Source organism: Bombyx mori, chromosome 21 (genome assembly GCF_030269925.1).
Source record: "Bombyx mori chromosome 21, ASM3026992v2".
NCBI lineage: Eukaryota > Metazoa > Arthropoda > Insecta > Lepidoptera > Bombycidae > Bombyx > Bombyx mori.
In genome coordinates, this window is record NC_085127.1 from 9,846,342 (window position 1) to 9,873,500 (window position 27,159).

Genomic DNA, 27,159 nt, shown 5'->3' on the forward strand with positions numbered 1-27,159 from the left:
ATAATAACAAAATTATATCTTTTATTGTACTACTTGATATTACTTATCGATTTTTTTAAAGAAAGATTAAAGAAATGGAACCATATATGATTCTTTGCAATAACAAATACGTTTTCAAAATGCAATAGGAGGAAGAATGAAATTGAGGAAGAAACAAAAAAAATAATACCCACATGGAAGTTATATGAACAGATGCTCTTCTTCATAAGTTCAGAATGAAACAGAGTGGGGCACACTAAGATGCCAAGTTAGTAGAAAGATGGACTTAGTAAGCGACTAAATGGCTGGGCCCAAAGGCAAAGAAAGGAAGTAAGAAGGAAAGAAAAGATGGGTTTATGATGTAAAAAGCATTAGATGCAGATCGCCAAGAACAATGGTGGAAAGGGATGGAATAGGCTTTTACCGCACATAACAAAAAACAAATCAAATAGACGGGAATTTAGTAAGTCCATAGTAAATGAAATAGAAATAAGTTAATTTAAGGTGTGTATATTTAAACTTTTTCCATATTATGCAAAGATATACTAGAAAGTACTGGGATCTATTTAGTTAATAATAGTAGACATTCAGTTAAGTTACTTAACTTTAACTAGCATCTGTCTCTCATTCTTTCATTGCTCCGTGTATGAGAGTCATTCATATACCCAGAAGACTTCTTAGAAGTATGTTGCACTTCATAGTGCTTAGGTATTGATTGACCTGGTTTCCTATGAGGTCTATTAATTTCTAAGTAGTTGTAAACTGTTAATTAATTTTAGGTAATGTTAGTTAATTAGTTGACAGCCATGAGCGATGGCAACCACTCACCATTAAGTGGGCCGCAAGCTCGTCGGCATACCAAGGTAAAAATAAATTTGACTTCTATATGAACACCTAAATACATATTTTGCGGGTCTTTCTTGATACACGACAGAAGTTTTTATGTTTTACATATTGATATGATTTATAGGGTTCCGTTGTTCACCATTTAGCTACGAAAAGTGTTAAAATAATTTAAGAAAGCCATTTAAATAAAAAATTCAAAAACCAAAAGCATCTGTTCAATTTAAGAATAATAACATTATAAGCATTAAATAAAAGTTACGTGGTTTCACGCATTGTACACTAAAAACTTTTTTCGATTCTCGTTTGTTCTCCAACTAATATAAATTGACCTTCCCGTGAGAGAAAATGGGTTTAAGTAACATTGGCCTTAGCTCGATGTGCTCCATTCTATGGGTCGTGTTACATTGGTCGGTTGTTTACGTTGAAACGGGGGCATCTTCCGAGCTGTCGCGATGACCCAGCCTCTAATAATACATTTCATGCCAGTTTCGTAGCAAAGTCCGTTGTTGTGATGTGTCTACGGCGTAGCTCGGTTCTACGACAGCTACGGTCGCTACGAGATTACGTACGTATTGTTCGCTCGTTTTTTCAGCTTTTGTTTGAGAAAGGTTTTGTTTGTTATTGTTTTGATGTAAATGGTCCCGAGGCAAAATGCGTTGTTTGTAATTTCCTGAGATTTTTCCACCAATTTTTCGTCAACGTTTTTATGCAATGTTTATTTCTCAGCTTAGAAGGGGCTTCTTGTTTAATCGAAATAAAAAAATATTTTTATTTTTTGGAACTGCGTCGACTTTTGTTTTAGTATATTAAATGAAACTTATGACTTTAAAATAGTGCATCAAATGTTGACTTTTATCGTCATGATAATTATACGACAAGTATAATTAAATAATAAATATTCAATTTGCATTAAAATCAATTTAAGTTAATGAAATTTGAATCGCATCATCAGCTGTTTTACTTCATTTCTGGGATGTTGTGATTAGTTCTATTAATAGATGTCTTGTTTGAAATAGACCTTCTATTACCATTCATACAAGTAAACAAGTTAATTTTTTTTTAAATGTTCTAAATGATACGTTTAATAATTAAATCTTTTAATAAAAAGAAATTTTTAGATACATGACTTCGGCAGAAATAGGAAGATAGTGCTTATTCGTCCGGAATGACCACGTAACTATAATATAATTTTTCGCAAGAATGATTTTTATTATGTGATGTTATCTATTTAACGTAGAAGTCATTCGTGAACAAAAACTAAAATAAACATTAGTAATTGCTTACGGAATTCAGCACTTCTTGACAAGAGTACACTAGGCATTTCATAACTACAAAGCAAATTAGTAGAGACTGCAAAAACACGCTTTGATTGGATCGGTCGATTAAAAAACTAAGACAAAACCTTCATTGATAATTTATGGTCGCATCTTGTTAGATTTTTAAATTATTATACAATTAATAATACTTAAAAACAACCTAACTCCTTTCACCAGATTAAATCATAAAATGGTTTTAATTACGTTCTAAAAAGTTTAATTATAACGGGGTCTTTCATGTGTGGAACTTTAATACGTTAAACCGCGCCGTAATATAGATATAAAGCTTTACTTTTACAGCTTTATATTTTAGTCCGAGCAGTGAAAGGTTTTATTAGAAGAAAGCTTGACAGTAAGCTTATCCTTTCGTGCTCTAAATTTGTTCACTGTTAATTTTTGGATTATGTATCGTGACTATATCTGTCGCAAATCAATTGATGGGTGACTTTTAAGTTGTGATGTTTATGGGGTCCAGTAATTACCTAATCCTAAATAGTTCGTGAGGTCTTTCACCAATCTACCAACGAATAAATATGCATTTCTGTTTTTAACGCTTGCAAGTTCAAATTACATACACAATATAAAGTAGGATTCTATTTTTGGAAAAAAAAAACATTTTTTATTGGGACTTCGGTAATGCTTAATGCATTTGATTCGTTAGAAAGAGATCTTTAAGAAATCTTTACCTAAAAATGACGACAAACATATAAGTTACATTTTTTGTCTGGACCCTAATTCTGAGTTGGAAACCTAATTGAAAATGAAAGTAGGCTAAACTCCTACTCCTATTTTTTATAACATCAGCTATTGGCTAGTTAAGGTACCGTCAAAATCAGTACAGCCATTTCGTAGATTAGGCATAACAAGACACAATATTAAAAAAATATGTTTACTAAAGTATCCTATATACTTTTGTAAGCGTTCACTAGAAACATGTTATTTTAATCATGATCATATACTGGTGGTAGGACCTCTTGAGAGTCCGCGCGGGTAGGTACCATCACCCCACCCATTTCTGCCGTGAAGCAGTAATGCGTTTCGGTTTGAAAGGTGTGGCAGCCGTTGAAACTATACTTGAGACCTTAGAACTTATATCTCAAGGTGTGTGGCGCATTTACGTTGTAGATGTCTATGGGCTCCAGTAACCACTTAACACCAGGTGGGCTGTGAGCTCGTCCACCCATCTAAGCAATAAAAAAAAGATCACTTTTAAAATTTTGTGAAAATTGCTTCCGACCTTATGCTTGTGGTATCGAACGTAATTTCACAAAGTTTCTTGACCCTTTTAATGCACTATATATTTCAATATTAATGATATAACCCAGATGAAATTTATCTATATATCAATTAATTAAACTGCTACATAACTAAAATGCATAAATATCCAGATAATGCATAACATAACTAATCTACCAACAACTTTCTCGCGGCGTATTATTGAAATCTATCCTTTATTGTGTTTTATTTAAGTTTTTTAATTTATTTATTTGATCTATTTATAAATAATCAAAATTAATGGAATGCGTAGTTTTTCCTGTTGTTTTTTCTTAGTTTTAGATTTTTCGTTTAATTCATTTGGTTTCTCTCGTTACAAGTATGACTTAGTGCCTGCGTCCAATGCAAGAGTTACTTATGCTTACACATTTCTGTGAATGCTTAATAAACATTATTATTATATTAAAGTTCCATTGATTTTATCGTTCTTAAATAATTGTATATATTAGTATACATTGTGTATTTGTATGTATATTTACGGATAAATGTATTTATGATTATGTCTATGTATATGTATGTGCATATGCATATATATGTATATATGTGTGTATGTGTATAGATGTGGATATGTGTATAGATGTATATGTATATTTCACTAGATTGGTACACCGCGCGTAATTCGTTTCCAAATGATTCGTGTCCACCTGATGGTTGTCTGGAAGAGATTGCTCTTAGCGATAAGACCGCCAATTGTACTTTTTTGTATTTAATGTATCGCAATGTTTATTTATTTTTTGGTGTACAATAAAGAATACTCTCTCTCTCTCTCTCTCTCTCTCTCTCTCTCTCTACACTTCATAATTTGATCGGGATACTTTGTTTTATTAAATTCATCACGTGTCGTATATTACGTTTAGCAGTTAGCTCGATAAACGTGAACAAGGCTTAGCCCCTAAAAACTTGATGTACTTTCAGCTTAAACACTGAAAGTTGTTCAAAACTTTTGCTTATCTGTGAACAGTCGAACACAAGGGTAAGGGGTAATGAAGTCGGCGTTATAATAAAACTTTGTCGAAATTTGCTCGGAATCGTTATAATGTACGTTTATGTTTTATTTTGAGGGTCGTTGTGAATTAGCTATTTTAATTAACGATTTTCGTATGTTTATTTTTATTAGGGATTCATTTTGATTGTTATTAAAATTGTTGTTTTAACGTACATGAGTTTAATATAGTGTATAGTGAGCATGGTGGTCGCTCAGTCAACTCTATTATTATATTGTTCGAACGTCCTTTTGTTCACCAGTTTGAGGGTCGTTGTGATTTTGCTATTTTAATTAATCATTTTCGTATGTTTAGTTTTATTAGGGATTCATTTTGATTGTTATTGTAATTGTTGTTTTCGTACTTAAGTTCAATATAGTGTATAGTGCGCATGGTAGTCATTCAGTCAACTCTATTGTTATATTGTTCGGACCTCCTTTTGTTCACCTGTTTGAGGGTCGTTGTGATTTTGCTATTTTAATTAATCATTTTCGTATTATTATTTTTATTAGGGATTCATTTTGATTGTTATTATAATTGTGGTTTTCGTACTTAAGTTCAATATAGTGTATGGTGAGAATGGTAGTCACTCAGTCAACTCTATTGTTATATTGTTCGGACCTCCTTTTGTTCACCTGTTTGAGAGTCGTTGTGAATTTGCTATTTTAATTAATCATTTTCGTATGTTTATTTTTATTAGGGATTCATTTTGATTGTTATTGTAATTGTTGTTTTCGTACTTAAGTTCAATATAGTGTATAGTGCGCATGGTAGTCATTCAGTCAACTCTATTGTTATATTGTTCGGACCTCCTTTTGTTCACCTGTTTGAGGGTCGTTGTGATTTTGCTATTTTAATTAATCATTTTCGTATTATTATTTTTATTAGGGATTCATTTTGATTGTTATTATAATTGTGGTTTTCGTACTTAAGTTCAATATAGTGTATGGTGAGAATGGTAGTCACTCAGTCAACTCTATTGTTATATTGTTCGGACCTCCTTTTGTTCACCTGTTTGAGGGTCGTTGTGAATTAGCTATTTTAATTACTCATTTTCGTATGTTTATTTTTATTAGGTATTCATTTTGATTGTTATTAAAATTGTTGTTTTTACGTACTTGAGTTCAATATAGTGTATAGTGAGCATGGTGGTCACTCAGTCAACTCTATTGTTGTTGTTTGGACCTCCTTTTATTCATCTGCCCCTAACTAACTAAGATCCTCTGCACAATAAGAATTAGAGACTAATATGAATAACTTAAATATTTTTAAACAACGTATAGAAATAATATACATCGAGACAAAGAGCAAACAAACCTGTTCATCATCATATGATATGTTTGTCGAGGTGAGCATTGAATCCACGACCTTCGGCCCAGCAGCTGGGCCCTAAAAACTAACCGCCCAGTCGGTCAGTAAATACCAAAGTAAAATATGTGTTAAAGGCGAACCTTTCTTCAGCTATACTCATTACTATTACCAATACTGATATATAATACTACTTTACTACTTTAATACTAAAAGGATCTTGTTTTATTAGAATCATAGAGTTATCTAATGAGTACACTTACAAGATATTTATAGGCTCATTCTCGTTCACTAACAATGTAATAAGAACAAATTATCCGATAACTATATTGTTAATAATAGTGTCATCAAAATGGCTCGTATGACCGGCTTCTGCTTAAATTAGTACAAACGATAACTGTAAAGACTATAATTATGCTCATCGTAAATCATATTAACATCTGTTGAGTTTAAAAGTAGCGTGGTGAGCTGCGAACTTCGTGATCACTCTCAATTCACAGCAGCTTTGAAATATGTAAATGACAATAAATTTTTTGCTGCTTTGCCTCTATTAGGAAATATTCTTTTCAAACAGGAACATATATTTTATGAATTCGCTGATATGGTGCACAGTAAAAAAATACTGTTATTACAAATTTTATTTAATTCCGAGCATTTTCATATGTATCTACCTTTTAAACCTTCTCTGGACTTCCACAAATAATTCAAGACCAAAATTAGCCTAATCGGTCCAGCCGTTCTCGGGTTTTAGCGAGACTAATGAACAGCAATTCATTTATATATATAGATTTATTTGATTTGAATTGAACGTATTTTATTGTTTGCGAAAGCGGATAATCCAACGCCCGCGCAGAGTGCTTATCGTCACTAATGGCTATAAAAAGAATACGTGTTTAACATATGACCCAACATTCGTTTTAGCACTAATTAACATTAGCATAAGTAAGCAATAAGCAGTAATAAGCTTGGCAAAAAATCCGATGAAATACCGCAGACATTCTAACTCATTATCGTTTTAAATTGGCTTGATTCTCGAGTTTTACGGTCCAGCGAAAAGGGACTTATTAAGATCAATTTTTATTCAAACGCGTAACGCCACTGATAACCGTCTCGCTAAATCATTTAACCCCAATCATTACCCTATCACAGCGGGTTAATGTACTTCTGCGACCCAATTTCTCAAATGATATTTATTTCCCAAGCGTTTCTAAGCTAAGGGAGATGGTTGATTTAATTTTAATAATTGTATAGCCTCGATAAAGTCTTTTAGAATATGGTTACGTTTATATTGGACATATTTAATGCCACGGTCATAATCTGGTAGTACTTCTACTTGTTTTATATACTCCTTATTTTATTGTAAGATTTCATTGTGAACAGAACAAAAGCCTAAAGAAAAAGCATTATATACATTATATTTTGACAGTGAATTATGTGATTGTTAAAGACACATAGGATGTTGATGGCTGGCATTGCGAAAAAATTAAACTCGTTAATAATCTGATCGGTTGGTTACAGATATTTGTGTTTTTATTTACAGTTAATTTATACGTTTTATTCGGCACAGTTCAGTTTTGATTGTTATATTTAAGATGAAAGCTGCTACTGTGGTTCGGACAAAGAGTTTGAAGATTTACTAGTAATAGGGCGTATTGTATGACCATACGGGTAGGTATCCTGGCTATTTCTGCATGCAAGCTATGACTACTTTGTAACTCCCACATACCCTAACTGCCGACCCAGCGGGGCATTCCGGAGGATAACTAACTCTAACCGGCGCCATCTAGGCGGGTTTCGGACAGCCTGCCGACCGAGAGGGCTGGTGGTCGTAGCGCCGACGACCGCCGGTCCGGCGTCCCGAGGAGGAGGGTGATGGAAGAGATGTGCTCCGCACTAAACGCTTCACTCTCCCCCCTTTGCCTTTTCATGAGTTCTGTCTCATGAGAGGCTCGGACGTGGGTTGTTGAGCGACAGGAGGTTTTAGTCGGTTCGACTCCGACACACCCCGCCCGCCATCCCCAGTGGAGGGTGGGAGTCCGGCGATTTTCTCCTGTGGAAAAAAATTGACTACTTTGTGACGGATCAATTAATGCATTCCGGTTTGATGAATGGCACAGCCGTTGTGCAATCATATTGAAACCACGAACTCATGTCTCACGGCATTCACGATTTTATGTCGATGCTTTTCTGTAGCCACTGATCACCCGGTGAGCCATTAGCTCGTTTATTAGTCTAGGGCATTAAATTAAACTCGTCTTACAGATGCGGAGGGTATTGGAGGAGCGGATTTACAACGCAAGTTGGATCTGCTCAACGGAACCCTTGATGCCGAACGCGCCGAGCAAGCGAGGAGGCAGATGCAGTATATAACTAATTGTAGGTTTTAATTAAACTCTCTATTGCTTGTAATATACGTGTGTTGCGCACATTCGTTAAATTTCAATGATTGGTCACATTTGTATTGCTTGTATTATATTTATTACTAGCCTTTGCCTGCGACTCCGCCCACGTGGAATAGTTATTTTGTCATAATTTTACCCCCCCAATTCATTTACGTAGAAAGTGAAAATATTTTGAAACATTTTTTATTGTTGCTCCACTTGTATCGGTCTCATGATGTTATATAGCCTATATCCTTCCTCAATAAATGGACTATCTAATACTGAAAGATATTTTCAAATCGGACCAGTAGCTCCTGAGATTAGCGCTTTCAAACAAACAAACTCTTTACTTTTATAATATTAGTATAGATGCGTATATATGTTAAATTTCAAACATTGGTCACATGACCAAATTTCTCATATTATGTTATTAAGTAACGATACTGTTACCCTATAAGAGGAAAAATACCATAAATTGACTAAATTAAATTAAATGCCTGCTCTTAAATATTAGCAAAATGCTAACAACAAGCATTGATAGTTTCTCGGTTGATATTCCAGCGGGGTATTCAGAAGATTCGGACTACACTTCGGACCTCAATTACCCGGTCGGCCAACATGCCAACTGCAGTGCTTCCCAGTTTAGAACCGCAGCGCATCAGATGCACACGCCACAGGTACGCTTAATCTACTTGTACACTATTTTGTTCGATTTTTGCGAGTCGTAGACATAATCAAACCTACTACTACGCTTAAGTCTTTCGTTTTTCATTGTTATTGTATTACTACCGTTTTTTTGTTTTTTTTTATTGCCCCTGTAGCCCTTGAGCATACGACCCTGATGGTGAGTGGTTACCGTCGTCCATGGACTTCAGTAATGCCTGGAGCAGAGTCAAGCCGCTGCCTACCTACTTATGTTTTGAATATTGTACTGTTTACAAGGACCTTCATTAATGATCATACCTATAATAGACTTTAAGACGAAAGTGGATTTAATAATTTCTACATTGTACAATTTTTATTAAATGTATTTTTTTATTGCTTAGATGGGTGGACGAGCTCACAGCCCACCTGGTGTTAAGTGGTTACTGGAGCCCTAGACATCTACATGCGTCATTCACCTTGAGATATAAGTTCTAAGGTCTCAAGTATAGTTACAACGGCTGCCCCACTCTTCAAACTGAAACGCATTACTGTTTCACGGCAGAAATAGGCAGGGTGGTGGTACCTACCCGCGCGGACTCACAAGAGGTCCTACCACCAATAGTTACGCAAATTATAATTTTGCGGGTTTGATTTTTATTACACGATGTTATTCCTTCACCGTGGAAGTCAATCTTGAACATTTGTTGAGTACGTATTTCATTAGAAAAATTGGTACCCGTCTGGGATTCGAACACCGGTGCTTCGCTGAACACGAATACGATGGACGTCTTATCCTTTAGGCCACGACGACTTCAATGTGAAATTATTTTGTTAAAGAGTAGCAGTCGTTATGATCCGAGGTGGAAAAAAAATCTTCTAAGCTAAAGGATTCGGTTTTATTATTTCAGAGATCGTTGGAAACATCGCGGGAGAATTCGTACGAGAGAGATGAATACCACACACACGGAGATACCGATCCACTTTACTACAATAGTCAACCCAGAACGAATAGGTATATCTTTATCTATACTAATATTATAAATAGGAAATATTTGTTTGTTTGTTTGTATTGAATAGGCTCCGAAACTACTGAACCGATTTGAAAAACTTTGTCACTATTTGGAAGCTACACTATTATGGAGTGACATAGGCCATAATATTTTTTGAAAAAAATTTGACGTCCTTACTAAAACTCCAATAATGTAACCCAAGGTGTAAAAAAGTTACCTAAAATATTTTTTACATCGCGTGCCCTGCGAAAATTATTGACGATAGAATAAAATAATGTACTACGACTTTGTAGAACACATTATTATTTATAAAAAGCGTAGTGACAGCATTTCTCCAACTATTATAGTTGTACCGCAATAAGTGTTCTTTTATTTAAAAAAATAAAACAACGTCAAATATCGTTGAAATTTTTGTTAAAGACCCGAGCGGAGCCGGAGCGGGCCGCTGGTTTATTATTGATTTGAAACTTCTAATAGCATTATTCTCTTAGTGTTTTATATTAAATTCACTTTTTTTAGTATTTAGATGGACAAGCCAGCTCACGGCTCCTCTAGCGTAGTTACTGGAACCCATCAAATATACAACCATACATAAATGCCGCCAGAAACCTTTTAAATTACTTCTAGTTTTACTTTGATGTCTGTGTCAAAGAAGTTTAAAGATGTATAAATATAAAAAAATACGCTACTATGATGTTGTTACTAGTCTATTTCGCTATTTTGGTTGAACGTGAATTCTTACATTCTAGGATGGATACGTGGTCGCAGCTACACGCACAGGCGAGCATGGAATCAGCTATATCCTGGCGGACGGCTGCTGATTGGCAATCTGGAGGTTAGTTTAAGCCTTTTGAATAAAATTTAAATTATGCTCCGAAAAGTATAAGTTTTGAACAAGTCTATGATCAGGGCTTAGTAGACCAGATCTGTTTCTGCTATAGTCATGAGTCACGTAATGATCTCAAAATGTTTTTTATTTTTCTTTTCGGTGGTGTAACGTACAGTGAGTTCCATGAGCACGGACAGTTTTTAATCTGTACATAACGCCATCTGTCGGCTATAGTACTAACACTGTATTTACATTACTTTTCCGCTAGATGGCGAATTAATGATTTTAAATTTCAAGGACAATTAAAGAATATAAGAAAATGATAAACAAAAAATAATAATAAAAAACAGTTTAATATTTATCAACACGTATTTAAGTGGAATATATAATAGTATTATATTATCTATCATAGTTAGTACTTCGTTGATAAAATTTGAGAATTTTATCTATTTATTAAATTATGTTGATATAAATGATGATTTTTTGATGGTTTATGTTCGTTACTATTCAATTACTATTTTAAATGTCATTATTCAGAGCCAAATTTAGATTTTTGTTAAATTTATTCGCAGAGGAACAAAGACGTCCAAGCTTAGAAAGGCAGAGCACATTGTACGATGATGGATTGGGATACGGATACGAATCCTACACCACCACCGGCGCGCATATAGGGTAAGCCCACTTCTATATGAATTCTTTTTCAAGAAAAAAATCTACTCTGAGGTTTTCTTCAATTCTAACTTAAGAATCGGATTCCGTGCGTCCGCTCCTCAAGATATATTAGTGTGGTCCGCGAGTGAAAATTGGATTTTTTACTCTTATTAATAATCGTTACAAAAATAAATATTCTACATAAAAAGAACCGGTGTTTATAAGTTTAACAAATGTATAGTTTTCACGATTTTCATATTAATTAGTGACAAGTTTATTTCAGTTACATAAATGGTTATTGTATGGTAAAAGATCTCGTCTGTCGTTTTAAAGAACTAATTGCTCTTTATTCGGTTTTAAATTCATTCAACTCCGTTCAAATGTAATTAATTATACTTACTGAATATCGAATAACACATGGTCAAAAAAACCGCCATTGTGAAATGGCTAGTAAGCTCATTCACAATTTAACTATTACGTTGACATTATCTCACGCTAGATTTGATGTGATGTGATATGATTGTGATGTCTGTAACCGCTTAGTAACCATAAGTTCGTCTACTATCATGTAAAAAAAATCTGTCAACTTATTACATATCATCACTTAGTGGTAACTTAGATTGAGCGCATATTTGTTTGAATGAAAATTCGATCGCAAAGCTTGTGCCATAGCGTTCAAAGTGGCTAATGTTAGTGACAGTTGTGTGAATATTTCCGACTGACTATCATAAACATATATGCACTGTTCGGAAGTATGAGAGCATAGACTGAAATCTATGTAATCATTATTTACGAAGGTCATTTAAAGAAGGACAGTGTTGTCTCAGCGTGAACATAAATGTAAGGTATCCTTTGCCGCCTGATTCAAGTGCGCTTATGACTCACCTGGTATGAAGTAGTTACCGTTGCTCATGGATACCAGCAAACCCAGACATAAACAAGCCGCTGCATACCGCTGGGAGTTACTGCTACTGGCTCGTTTGAAGAAGGGGATGTGTTAGGGAATTACCATTGAGTGGAGCTCATTCTAGACTTAGATAAGGTGATCATTTTAAACAGTGCCCAACATTTTTGAGCTATTGCATAGCTTCTATCGCGGGCTTTGGCACTGCATGCATTTCATTAAAAGTCTGCCCATCTCTCTCTCGCGCGGTCTAGCTTATTTATGTGAAGGGGACAGTTAATATTTTGCTTTTGTCAATGTTTATAAATATAGCGTGGTCTTATTTTATGATTGTTTTAATATTAAATTATTATTGTCTAATTATAATTGCATAAGTTGATTAAAAATACTATGCAATAGCTTTACCGCGGCAGTCCCCGAGTACTACGTGAGTTTTTTTTATTTTTTATTACTTAGGTAGGTGATCAAACTCCCGGATTACCTGGTGTTAAGTTGTTACTGGAGCCCGTAGACATCTATAACATAAATTCCACCACTCTCCTTGAGTCATAAGGTCTCACTTTTAACAGTACAACGGCTGCTCCGCCCTTCAAACCGAAACGCATATACTAAAATAATGAGTTTTTCAGGGACCACATAAATGTAATATCTCAGCAGCCAAGCTATGAAGAATACTACGATACAAGTAGCTATTCATACCAATCGTATGTACGGGATACGCCGAGACAGTGGGATAGTGGAGGACAGTATTTCTTCGATGATGGCTACGGGCTCACACCGACAGAATACGAGAACATCGTTAATAAAAGACGGTCTTCCGTTGTTCAACTACCTCAAGTGCCGCCTAAGCAGGTCAGTAGTCACACAGTATATTGTGTTTTTAATATTTTGAAGTTATACTTCTTTAGGCGCGTTACGAAAAAATGATGAGAGTGAAATTTTACGATGCGCGCGTACCGTGACACAAAATTAACAGAATGAAGTTGCCCACTAAATCGCTCATTACAATACGACCGACGTAACTTGGCGAGTCTGAATATAGTCGCAGGTGAACTTTCGGGCATGTACACTCGTTAAAAAAGTGTTATTAGCATTCATTTTTTAGTAATATAAATGGCAAAATTATTATTAAATATAATTCATACTAAATATTATTAAGTTATTAACGTTAAATATTAATTATTAATTATTTAATATTTAAAAAATAAAAGAAATAAATTTAATAAAAATAAAATACAACTTCTTACGCGCGTACATAAGTACACGCACCCTTTTTTAATACATTTCTGTCTATGGGCAAACGAGTTGATATCGAACGGACTGCATAGAATTCGAAGAATTATGACGAACAAAATGATTATTTGCAATCGTTCGCTATGAATAATGTATATGCTATAAAGAGGCAAAGACGAAACGGCTAACTACAGTTTCCTCTGTTATCATGTTGACTAAACCTATCGATAAAAATATTAGGATATAGATAGTTTATTCTCTTCAAAATGACCATAGTTAAATGACTACCAACCTTGAGGTGTTATTGATTATGGTCGAATTTCGATCAATGGGCGAATATTAGTAAATAATAAAATTACTTTCCGTATACTTTACTATTGGTAAAAGCTTTTTAAACATTTAATATTAGAAGTAGCTGTAATTTTATATTAAAATGAAGCAATTTTGATACGCTACATACATACGTGCGATAAACAAAATAGGGTTTAGTGTACAATGCTTGCTCGAGGGTAAAATAAATCTTGTTTGAGTGCATAGAAAACACCGCAGAGATCCAGAGTGCACGAATAATACTTTATAGAAGGAAAAATGTTGTATATCGCTTAATAAAATTAAATTCCTTTGAGATATCGCTTTTTTTTTTGACATTTCGAATACTACAGTTACAGTTTTCGTGGTCATGGACATTAAACCGTAAAAGTAGTTTTGATTAAGACTCTCGAAATTCGAAAAAACACTATTAATTTATAGTTACGCTCTGGGGTTCAAGATAAAAAAAAAAACTATCGAATTACAAGTTAACACTGTATTAGCATTTATAACACTTAAAACACTTGACAAACACTTTAAAATTCTCAATTCGCTTTTTCTGCTTCGCTCCGGTGGTCCGTTCTCTGTTTCACTTTGAGCAGTTCCGATTACTAGCTGGTGCGCGCCATCTCTGCAACGCTTTTATAGTCGAGACGAAATCTCTAGAATAGTCGAGAATATTCCACAAAAGCCGAGTACTGTGTTTCCGCTATGTGAAAATAGATGGCGTTGTACTTCTCGAGCGTTCTAGATGCTACTAGATCCTTCGATATTCGTTCGACTATTTGGCGATAGATCGTTACTCTTACCGGCGTAACATTATGTTCGTATTGCAGACGGTTTTGTCGTCACGCTATTCGGATCACAACGAGATGGCGCCGTACAGACCGCGGCCGAGAAGAACAGCTGCGAGCCTACCAGGTATTTACTTTTTGACTACGTTAAGTTTTAAAATCTATGCAAAAATATTTGGTCTCAATTTTGTAGTATAACCTTCCACCCTTTAAATCAGAGCATCTGCTTCGCAGTAGGGATGAGCTCTCTATCCGTACGGACTCATCGGATCCTCTAATACCAATAATTATTTATAGAGTTTAAAAACACTAAAATTGCTTACAATAGAATACCGCCATAAATGCTGATCTGCTAAACTACCAATATGTTACTAAATTCTGAGCCTACAGGATAAGACGTCCGGTGCATTTGTATCTTGCGATGCATCGGTGTTGAAATCTCGCAGGCGGGTACCAATTTTGCCAATGAAATACGTACTTAACAATTGTTCACGATTGACTTCCACGGTGAAGGAATAACACCATCTAATAAAATAAAAAAAACGTGTGGCACTTGGGAACTGCCGCAGTAAAGCTATTGCATAGCATTTTTTATCAACTTATGCAATTATAATTAGACAATGATAATTTCATGTTAAAACAATATTAAAACAAGACCACGCTATATTAAACATTAATAAAAGCAAAACATTAACTGTCCCCTTCACACTCATAAGCTAGATCGCGCGTCTGCCGTGAAGCAGTAACGCCTTTCGGTTTGAACAGTGGGGCAGCCGTTATAACTATACTGAGACCTTAGAACTTATATCTCAAGGTGGGTGGCGCATTTACGTTGTAGATGTCTATGGGCTCTAGTGACCACTTAACACCAGGTGATCTGTGAGCTAGTCCACCCATATCTGCAATAAAAAAACTAAAACTTGAACTATATCGTTGTAGCGACACCATCATCAACGCCGAAACGTGGTCGAGCACTACCGATGCCTCCAAGCAGCGAGTCGGGATCTGTCCGCAGCGGGCGGGGTCGGCGACTGCCGCGGCCCCCCACCGTGTCGAGGCTCCCGCAGCCACCCGTCGCTTCCTACACTCCCGCCACGACAACTCCCACCGCGCACGTGCCTTACGAACCCGGTATCACAGATAATACACATAAATTAGCTATAGATAAATAACTCAAGCGGTCCTTTTGGCGGGAACGCGAGGAGTGAAGTTGTGTGATTTGTTTTGTTTTGTCTATTTAGTGTTTCTTCAGGTTTAAATGTGTAATAACGGTGGTTTATTATTTGTTTAATATCTGTGGAAGTGCACAAATGTGGGAAAATGAAACAGAGCTCCTGAACGTAACTTCTCGGGATCCTCCAAAAAGTCCACTGAAAAAATCTCAATAAATGACCGCCATTTTACTGAGACTATATTTCATCCCATATCATCTCATTTCATTTAATTTCATTCCAGTTAATTAATGTCTCAAATTAATCATCTTCATTTTATTTCATTTACTCCATATTATCATTTTTCATAAAAATAAGAATATGAATTAAAATAAGACATGACCTAAAAAAGGTCTTAGTTATCAGGTCATAAAATCCCTTAAAAAAAAGTAACTCAAGCACTCAACAAATATTTTTACGGGCATCAGCCACTACTTCGCTTCGCTTCGATTAGTTTCTCATTGCTCCTGTAGATGGCAGTAAAAAATTACCTATCATACATTTTATGTTTAAATAAGGATTTTGTAAAATTTCAGAAACCACTAATTGATAAAATTTAATCAATTTGTCTATCTATATATTAATACGTGAAGCAAAAACTTTGTATCCCTTTTTACGAAAATTGCGCGGACGGAGGAGTATGAAATTTTCCACACTTATAGAAAATATAGAGAAGAAGTGCACAATGCTAATATTTTTTTAAAATAATGCATAAAAGATACATTAAATTAATAAAGAAAACATTACACACACTACATACCATGTATTTGACGCACATACACATGCGTACTATTTATTGTCAAACTTTGGTTCTTGACGTCTGTGGTCAAATTGAGAACAGATTAAATATTATTTGTCTTTATTAATATATTTGTATAGTGAAAATTGCGAAATTGTGATTATAGAAGTATAAAATACAATCATAATAGTGTACAAACTTAAAATTTCAATTAATTATAGTCGAATTTCGACTACTGCGGGACCTCTAGTAACAAATAAAGTTGTTTTTTTTTCTGTGTTTAGTTACACAATAATGAAATGCCTTAACTTTAACAATATATAAGTTTAGGGGCATCCGCTACAAAATGTCGATAGTTTCCATACAAAAAAATTTTTTGTATTAAATTATCGCAGTTTTAGGGCCCTGGCCGGTATGCTACGCCAGTTTTCTTTAAGTGAAATGAATTGAAGCGATTTTTATTGATGGAAATAATAAGATTAGTTTATATTCTAAATTAGAACTAAAAAGTACAACTGACTGTCCTATATTTAATAATTTAAAACAAAAACTGATAGAGGGAGGAGAGATTTTGGGGGTCGATTGCTTCCCGCTTCCGTAGGTTTAACCCACGATTCCCTACAAGTGACCCCTGGGTGGTGCTAAACGGGAGCCGAATACATAATCGGTGGTAGGACCTAGTCCGACTGGCTGGCGACCACCCTCCAACTAGAGTCCGCCGCCAAATAGCCTAGCTGTGTTCCGGCGTGTGGGTTGGAGAGCCAGTTTTATTCCTTCCCTTTCCTCTTCCTTGTTCGGGGTGAATCTTGATGATACTTGGAACATGCGGAGCAGACGTGCGTGCAAGCTCGCGGGACGTGATTGTTTGACGGGGGTATAGGGAGACTCAGTGAAACGGTGTTCGCCGCCGCCCGCCGGTCAGTTGGGGACCTGAACCCGGGTGTCACTACTAAACTCCGCCCCGGGAAGCTGTCCCGCCAACCGGTGTAAAATCCTGTCGTGCGGTCGTCGTGCCGGAGTCGGAGACCGGAGTGGATCCCGGCGATCGCACGCAGGGTGGACTGGGGGCCCTTCCATGCCCTGCGTCAGTCTCTCACGCAACCCGTGGTCAAGCACGTACTGTGTTCCGCGCTTTATTCAGGTATTGTCATGATTTTGCCTCGAACTTCCTACCCCACCCAATCCCACTCTCCAAAAATAATAATAAAATGACAGTTAAAAAAAGGAAAAGGGTTTTGTCGGCGATGCCCCATTCCACATTTAATGTGGATTTCAGCAATGTAAGGGGCCTAAATAGTAACCTCGACGCCGTACACCACCATCTTGAGACGGCGCAGCCTGCCCTCCTTTTTCTGACGGAGACACAGATATCTGCTCCGGATGACACTTCGTACCTTGAATACCCCGGCTACGTATTGGAGCACAACTTCCTGCGTAAAGCCGGGGTGTGTGTATTCGTCCGGGCTGGTGTCTGTTGTCGCCGTCTACGAGGCCTCGAACAACGGGACCTGTCCATCTTGTGGCTGCGCGTAGATCACGGGGGTTGTACCCGAGTCTACGCGTGCCTGTACAGGTCCCACAGCAGTGATGCAGGTTCAGCTCTGATAGAGCATGTGCAAGAGGGGACTAACCGCGTGCTTGAGCAGTACCCATCTGCGGAGGTGGTGGTTCTTGGAGACTTTAACGTTCACCACCAAGAGTGGTTGGGGTCCAGAACCACTGACCTCCCGGGTCGGGCTGCCTACGATTTCGCCCTGGCCTACGGCTTCTCCCAGCTGGTGACACAGCCCACCCGTGTTCCAGATATTGAGGGGCACGAGCCCTCTCTGTTGGACCTTCTGCTGACCACCGATCCGGCCGGATACAGTGTGGTGGTCGACGCTCCACTTGGATCGTCTGATCACTGCCTTATCCGTGCTGCGGTACCGATCTCTCGTCCTGGTCGTCGAATGATGACCGGGTATCGAAGAGTTTGGCGGTATATGTCAGCAGATTGGGATGGGTTGCGTGAATTTTACGCATCCTACCCATGGGGGCGGCTCTGCTTTTCCTCTGGTGATCCTGACGTCTGTGCGAACCGACTTAAAAACGTGGTGCTTCGGGGGATGGAACTGTTCATTCCTTCTTCCGAGGTGCCCGTCGGGGGTCGCAGTGGACCCTGGTATAACAATGCCAGTCGGGACGCTGCACGCCTCAAGCGGTCCGCATACGCGGCATGGAATGATGCCAGGAGACGCCAGGATCCTAATACCTCAGAGGAAAGGCGGAAATTTAACGCCGCTTCTAGGTCCTATAAGAGGGCTATTGCCAGGGCGAAGTCGGAGCACGTTGCCAGAATTGGCGAGCGACTGAAGAGCTATCCCGCCGGGAGCCGTGCTTTCTGGTCGCTCGCTAAGGCTGCAGAAGGTAACTTCTGCAGGTCTAGTCTCCCACCACTACGCAAGTCTGATGACAGTCTGGCCCATAGTGCGAAAGAGAAGGCTGACCTTCTGGTCAAACTCTTCGCCTCGAACTCGACTGTGGACGACGGGGGTGCCACACCACCGAACATCCCCCGGTGTGACAGTTCCCTGCCGGAGATCTGCTTTACACAGTGTGCAGTCAGGCGGGAACTCCGACTCCTGGACGTCCATAAGTCGAGTGGGCCGGACGGCATCCCTGCTGTGGTTCTGAAAAGGTGCGCCCCTGAGCTGACGCCTGCGCTAACGCGTTTGTATCGCCTCTCTTATTGCACTAACAGGGTTCCGTCTTCATGGAAGAACGCCCACGTCCACCCTATCCCCAAGAAGGGTGACCGGTCGGACCCATCGAGCTATAGGCCTATCGCGATAACTTCCTTGCTTTCCAAGGTGATGGAGCGAATTATAAATATACAACTCCTGAAGTATCTTGAAGATCGCCAGCTGATCAGTGACCGACAGTACGGTTTCCGTCACGGTCGCTCAGCTGGCGATCTTCTTGTATACCTTACTCACAGGTGGGCTGAAGCCTTGGAGAGCAAGGGCGAGGCTCTTGCTGTGAGCCTTGATATCGCGAAGGCCTTCGACAGGGTCTGGCATAGGGCACTTCTGTCGAAGCTACCATCTTACGGAATCCCCGAGGGTCTCTGCAAGTGGATCGCTAGCTTTTTGGATGGGCGGAGCATCACGGTCGTTGTAGACGGTGACTGTTCTGATACCATGACCATTAACGCTGGCGTTCCACAAGGTTCGGTGCTCTCCCCCACGCTTTTCATCCTGTATATCAATGACATGCTGTCTATTGATGGCATGCATTGCTATGCGGATGACAGCACGGGGGATGCGCGATATATCGGCCATCAGAGTCTCTCTCGAAGCGTGGTGCAAGAGAGACGATCAAAACTTGTGTCTGAAGTGGAGAACTCTCTGGGGCGAGTCTCCAAATGGGGTGAATTGAACTTGGTTCAATTCAACCCGTTAAAGACACAAGTTTGCGCGTTCACTGCGAAGAAGGACCCCTTTGTCATGGCGCCGCAATTCCAAGGAGTATCCCTGCAACCTTCCGAGAGTATTGGGATACTTGGGGTCGACATTTCGAGCGATGTCCAGTTTCGGAGTCATTTGGAAGGCAAAGCCAAGTTGGCGTCCAAAATGCTGGGAGTCCTCAACAGAGCGAAGCGGTACTTCACGCCTGGACAAAGGCTTCTGCTTTATAAAGCACAAGTCCGGCCTCGCGTGGAGTACTGCTCCCATCTCTGGGCCGGGGCTCCCAAATACCAGCTTCTTCCATTTGACTCCATACAGAGGAGGGCCGTTCGGATTGTCGATAATCCCAGTCTCACGGATCGTTTGGAACCTCTGGGTCTACGGAGGGACTTCGGTTCTCTCTGTATTTTATACCGTATGTTCCATGGGGAGTGCTCTGAGGAATTGTTCGAGATGATACCGGCATCTCGTTTTTACCATCGCACCGCCCGCCATCGGAGTAGAGTTCATCCGTACTACCTGGAGCCACTGCGGTCATCCACAGTGCGTTTCCAGAGATCTTTTTTGCCACGTACCATCCGGCTATGGAATGAGCTCCCCTCCACGGTGTTTCCCGAGCGCTATGACATGTCCTTCTTCAAACGAGGCTTGTGGAGAGTATTAAGCAGTAGGCAGCGGCTTGGCTCTGCTCCTGGCATTGCTGAAGTCCATGGGCAACGGTAACCACTCACCATCAGGTGGGCCGTATGCTCGTCTGCCTACAAGGGCAATAAAAAAAAAAAAAAAAAAAAAGGGACAAAAACATTGCATTGCACCAATTCAAACACAACGAATCAATAAAATTGATAAAAAATATCATGGTTATCAAAAATTCATTACAGTTTCCTTTTTAGAACCTGAAAAAGTTATTCCCGACGCGAGCTACGGTTACGACAGCTACAATTACCAGCCGCAATATCAAGACACCGCTACTGACTTGTATACTGATAATAATTACACAAGGTATGTACAGCAAGGTAGTTAGCGTTTTATTTGTTCATTTGGTACTTATTGGGTATCAGACAGAGATATGTATATGTATCAGACATAGAAAAAGTTACTTAATTATAAGGTGATTACGTCTAGCAAATCTCAGTGTCACGCCCGCATTGACAGATGTCAGCATCCGTAAACGTTTGTGTAATATAACTTTGGCGAGAAAATTTACTCTGACATTACATATCTGTTTGTATCTACGGTCGTCTGTTTCAACATTATGTTCTTATAGGAAAATGAAAAATTCATAAAGACAGTTTGAAATTTTGAGCAAAAATACAAATTTAAAAATCGATCCAGATGGTATCTATCAATCCTGCATTACTGTCTTAAAGGCGGGATCACCTTTACGTTTCTTTTCAGTATTATATTTCCAGCACACTGAGTTTCTCGCCAAATCGTCTCAGTAGGTCGCGTTTCTGACCCGGTGGTATATTCTACGAAGTACTGCTCAGTATTAGAAAATTCATCAGGTTGGAGCCCTGTGAGCTCACCTACTCATTCAGTGAGTCTAGTATGAACACTCGGGATCAATAGGATAGGTAGAAAAAAATATGCAATTCGGTTTCACCTGTAATAGCCAGTTCAATCTAAATCTCTAAATATTAATGCAAAAATAGAACGTTGATTTGTCATTCAAATATAATTATAAATAGGTATAGGTGTTAAAATAGATATTTATTAATATAACTTCAGTTTATAATATCCATCTTTTCATAGGCGACCCCATGTGAGGATTTGTAATTAAAAATGCTTATAATAAATTTGTTCGCAGTTACGACGAAGATGAAATGCAACCATTCTTTAATGAAACTCCTCATGCTACTCCGCCTGCAGCTGGTGAGTTAGATACTTAAAGCGATTAGAAGTCAATGTTTTACGTCCACTTTTTACTGCATAATATCCGAAAGGCATACCTCGTTGAGATGAATGCCTACAGTATTTTATTAAAGCAATTATATCCGAGAATACAGTTGCAAGTGAAAACTTAAATTTCTTCAATGTTTAGTCTTGTATAAGAGTCTAGGGGCAGACAGGTTAAGGGCACTTGGTACTTATTAAGAGGCTTTTAAAGTATTCGTGTAGGTAACAATCTTTTTTCGGTAATAAACTCTTCCATCGCCTTCAAATCATGTGACTGTTTTGCAAAATATATGTATAGGCGACATTATTAACATTACTTATTACATTACAGAAAATTTGTGAAAATACTAAAAGTCTTACTGCCTGGCGACTATTTTGAGCAGTCGGCATTATCTACCTATATCTTATAAATAGCTGGATAGATTGTTATCATATAAAATCATGTGGCCATTAAAAGTATTAGCAGTAGTTTATTTGTGAACTACATGTAATCAAACAGAACACTTGTATGTACTATCACTAGGGCTAAATATATTCGCTGTGGGACACACGATAATGGCTTCCTGTGTACGAATGAGTAAATAATAAAACTGTATTTGACATTCAAATTTATTGTTTGTTGACATTCAGTCATGGCTTGCCGTTTGATAAACAGTATCTGCGACACAGTAAAGTTTCATTTCAACAGTGCTTTTTTCAAAATTTCAGCTCAAAAAACCCCGTGGACTGATTCGGACAATGCGACGCAGTTTAGTTATCCAGTGACTAGTGAACAAGACTTATTGTTATCAAAGACTGTGCCATCGACAATATCTTATTTGACTCAACCGCCTATAACTAGCCAACAAGAAATTTATCAGGACCAAAATTATTCGCAATTTAACTATCAATATGATGATCAACAATTTCAATCGAGCCAAGAAGCTCAATATCATGATAAACAAAGCATATATCAAGACCAGCAGGACTTTCAGTACCAATATGAAGATGACAGTAAACAACAGGTTTTACCAGATCAGGATTATTTACAAGACCAGAAGCCACAACAACAACAGCATTCAGAACAACAATACAACCAGCAAATGTCGCAGCACGATCAAACACAACAGATTCAACAAGAACAAAAAAACCAGCAGCAACACTATGAACAACAACAAAAAAGTAATTTACAGCAACAGCAAGCACAACAGCAACAATTACAGTTACAACAGCAAAACCTTCAACAAAAACAGCAACAGTCGGCACAACAGTTGCAAGCGACGGTAATGACTGGCGCTGCTACATTAGGCTCCTTAATGGCGGGCGGCGCAAAGAAATTAGGAAGCTTCTTTGGCGCTGCAGCAGCCGCAGTTTCTGCCCCGGCAGCACCACAATCTCCGCATACGAATCAATCATCAACTGTTCCTACAAATCAGTTTTCTACAGGTGTAGCTCCCGTAACACCATTTTCATCCAAACTTCCAGTGACAGCCTCCGTCCCAGAAACAACTCCGTCAGCGCCAACATCAACGGCGACGACAACGGCTCCAACTTTACCCCGCACTCCTTCTCTTAGGAGACAGGAGTCTATACAGAGACCACCAGTGCGTCGAACGCGGACGTTACCGGACGCACCAGATGACTTACTCCACTCAAGTTTTGACGAAAGTGCCTACGAAGACGATGATCATAAGACTGAATACGATCAATCGATAGATCGCGATAAGATTTCTTTGGATAGATATCGAGATGATGAATACATGCATGATACAATCCATGAAGAAGATGTCGATGATAGGCATATGTCGGAAATTCCAAGCAGTCCTAGGAGTCCTTTGCACAAGGTCGCATCTCCAACAAGAGCGATCTCGCAAATGCGTAAACCTTCTGTGGACAGTTACCACAGCCAAACGCCTTCTGTTATTGACCGTAGAACATCGCAAAGTTCATTTCAACACGAGGATAAGCTATCCGTGCCGGGTAAACAAGAAGGTAATTATTTATTGCATTGTTTAAACAAAAATGTAAAAAATAATTTTCAACGAATATTTAAACAAAAATGAGACTTTATTTCTGTCTATTAATTTATGACTAACTATTTAAACTCACATTTTTCATTATATTTTGTGACGTGGTGCAATTATCTATCTGATAAAAAGAAACTTAAACTTGAATATTTTCGAAAACCACCAAATTCGATTGCTTACTAGACGTAATCTGGAATAGAATGTAATTAAAACAAATGTCAAGTTTCATTATAATAATATATTTTTCAAATTAATAAATTCTCAATTCAATTAATCATATTTATTTATATTTATTCCTCATTTGGTAGTTTGAACAATCGTAAGAACAATTATTTTTTTCTTATGAAACGAATTGATAAATAAAACGTATCAATTATTGCAGAACAACCTACAGAAAAATCAAAAGTAACATTTCAAGATGAGCGCACAACGTACCATGAGGTAGCCGAGGACACAAGTTCGTTCAGGGGTAGACAGGAATCGTTCGATGACCAAGGTGATGATTATCAAGACGAAGACGCATACCACGAAGATGAGTTTCAAGATGAGCATGAGAAGTTCGATGACCAAGATCAATTTAGACGAGATGGACAGTATAATGAGGAAGACGGTGTATTTCAAGAGCCGGAGCGGCGGGACGATAAAGCAGAGCAGCCGAAGTTCACAGCGAGACAGAGGTGGCACCGAGCATACAACAAAATCGTGATGCAGCTAAACGTGAGTCATTTTAGTATTTTGACAATGAATTCAGAATATCATTTGTTTTTGTTATTTCCACAATTCTGAATAACGGTTTAAATAGTAATATGACATTTTGTTTACTTAATAGCTCTTATATTTTATTATGATACTATTTTTTTGTTTCATTTTGTTTTGTTTATAATTTACTACCACTATTGATTCTGAATTCATTGGATTTTTAGAAATTTGTTTTTTAATATTATGTATTTTTGTTGTGGATTTGATTTGAAGCATTCGTTGGATCAGGTAAGTTAAAGTGCGCAATTTCATTGGAACTGGAAAATGTTTGTATTTTTATGGTATGTAGTGTTAAAATATTACGTTGTCCTAAAACAAAGAAAATTGGATAATTATTTTAAGATCGTTTAGCGGAATACAATTCATATATAAGTTTAGCTTACGAAACATGAGCATTCGTTGAAGTTTGAATGCATCATAAGGTATTGATATCTCTAATATTTTTATTTTATTTTTGACGTAAGGGATTATGACAAATTAAAAAAATTACCAAATTAAAACGGAACCAACTATAATTTAAAATCAAGCGACCAAACCAAAAATTAACTTAATCGATTTGTTTACGGATTCAGAATCGAGAGACCTGAACAAAATAATCCAAACGAACTCTTCACTGAGGTATCCCAAGGTGAAGCTGTAATTTATCGGCTATTACACAAGTCACATTTGAATTCAAGCACAAATAAAATTTATTATTTCAGAAACTTTGTTTTTCGTAATTTTTTTATCTACTATACATACATATTTAAACAGCCGTCTGGTGTAGTGGTAAGTGACATGGTCACTACACAAGGGGGTCGCGGGTTCGAATCCCTCCAAGGGAAGATATTTGTATGATAAATATAAATGTCTTTTCCAGGGTTATGGATGTATATTAAATATGTGTATGTGGATAATAAAAATTCTTACATTTATTTCCGTTATCTGGTACCTGTAACACAACACTGTTCTTTACGAACTTATCACGGGACCAGTTAACGTGGCGTGATTGTTTTTAAATATACATAGTAACATTTCGCTTAACTGTATTTAACTGTATCGTATCTATTATACAATCACAAGAACTTATCTTCGTAGTTACGAACGGTTTCCTCTTGATCGGTGATTTGCCTATGAATTTACCTGATCAGAACAAGTGGTCTTTTATTAGATTGTTGTTAAATTTTACCTTAGCAAATTAGCGATAACTTATAAAGTAGGATATTAGCTATACCTTTCGGAAAACGTGACCTCCCTAATCTCTGTATGATGCCCATCCAGACAGACTATTACAACATAAGCGATAGCTTTATTAGGACATTAAACCGTCTATCACTACTGGATATAAAACTCCCGTGGTGTTTGATATATTTAGTATATTACTTCGATTTAACAAGTTCCGAAGACATCGTTAGAATGAATTAGTGATAATGAAAATAGCTTAGCAACGAAAATTGTACGGTTTTATCGGATGTATTAATTTGGTGTATTTGAAAACAAAATAATAGGATTGACTAGACTTTTTTTAATTAGTTATAATGAAAATAGCTTAGCAGCGAAAATTGTACGGTTTTATCGGGTGTATCAATTTGGTGTATATGAAAACAAAATAATACGATTGACTAGACTTTTTTGAATTAGTGATAATGAAAATAGCTTAGCAGCGAAAATTGTACGGTTTATCGAATATATCAATTTGGTGTGTTTCAAAACAAAATAATACGATTTACTAGACCTTATTATTAAACTTAGTCCGTTTTCTCATTCTATGTCAACCAATTCCTTGTTGTTGTTATTTCCGATTTAATAAAACTTTGAAAAATGATTCACCAATCCCAAACATCATTGTTTGTTTCAATGTTATCGGTATTCATAATGACGTAGTATATAACACGGAGTTTCATATCTATTTTGTAATAAAATGATATATATTTTTGAAAGTCAAAGTCAATTGGTAAAATTAATCGAAGAGTCCGAAATTCGTTTAAAATTAAATTTGAATAAAGTGAGTCATTAGAAGGAAGTAAATTTCACAATGAACTATCCATAAAATATTTTACGAGTACATAGCATCGTTCTTAAAGTAAAAACAGTGTCCCGAGTCTAGCCCTGTGGGGCACTTGGCGCGGCGCTGCGTTAATGCGAGACCTCTGTAACAACGTACCATACTCAACACCTACTGTGATGACCTTGGACACGCCTATTTACGCATTTAGTTCAAAGAAAATAAAAAAAGTTCGTTCTTTGGTATATTTATTGAAGATTAGTTAACAAAATTACAATTCGGAGTAGAGTTCATCCATACTGCCTGGCACCACTGCGTTCCAGAGATCTTTTTTGCCACGTACCATCCGACTTTGGAGTGAGCTCCTCTCCACGGTGCTTCCCGAGCGCTATGACATATCCTTCTTCAAATAAGGCTTGTGGAGAGTACTTGAAGGTAAGCAGCGGCTTGGCCCTGCCCCTGGTATTGCTGAAGTCCAAGGGCGATGGTAACCACTCACCATCAGGTGGGTCGAATGCAATAAAAAAAAATTCGGCGGATTTAATTTTTATTTCTACCATTTTCTAACACCCAATAGAGGCTAAATTGTGTAAAATTATACTGTTCATACAAATTTAACATGTCATGTGAACGCTAACTCGATTTAGTCATG

At 37.5% G+C, this 27,159-nt stretch overlaps 1 protein-coding gene across 1 annotated transcript in view; it reads left to right on the top strand.

Moving 5' to 3' along the window:
• Positions 1-27,159, top strand: part of LOC101743696 (protein unc-13 homolog B) — a 374,291-nt gene that overhangs the window by 80,978 nt on the left and 266,154 nt on the right. Inside the window, exons 6-17 of the mRNA XM_062674747.1 lie at positions 7,970-8,083; positions 8,650-8,765; positions 9,642-9,745; positions 10,493-10,578; positions 11,145-11,244; positions 12,757-12,979; positions 14,506-14,590; positions 15,403-15,594; positions 20,753-20,861; positions 21,670-21,734; positions 22,467-23,729; positions 24,147-24,481. Of these exons, the coding sequence (XP_062530731.1) occupies positions 7,970-8,083; positions 8,650-8,765; positions 9,642-9,745; positions 10,493-10,578; positions 11,145-11,244; positions 12,757-12,979; positions 14,506-14,590; positions 15,403-15,594; positions 20,753-20,861; positions 21,670-21,734; positions 22,467-23,729; positions 24,147-24,481 (2,792 nt within the window). The remainder of the gene's footprint in view (positions 1-7,969; positions 8,084-8,649; positions 8,766-9,641; positions 9,746-10,492; positions 10,579-11,144; positions 11,245-12,756; positions 12,980-14,505; positions 14,591-15,402; positions 15,595-20,752; positions 20,862-21,669; positions 21,735-22,466; positions 23,730-24,146; positions 24,482-27,159) is intronic.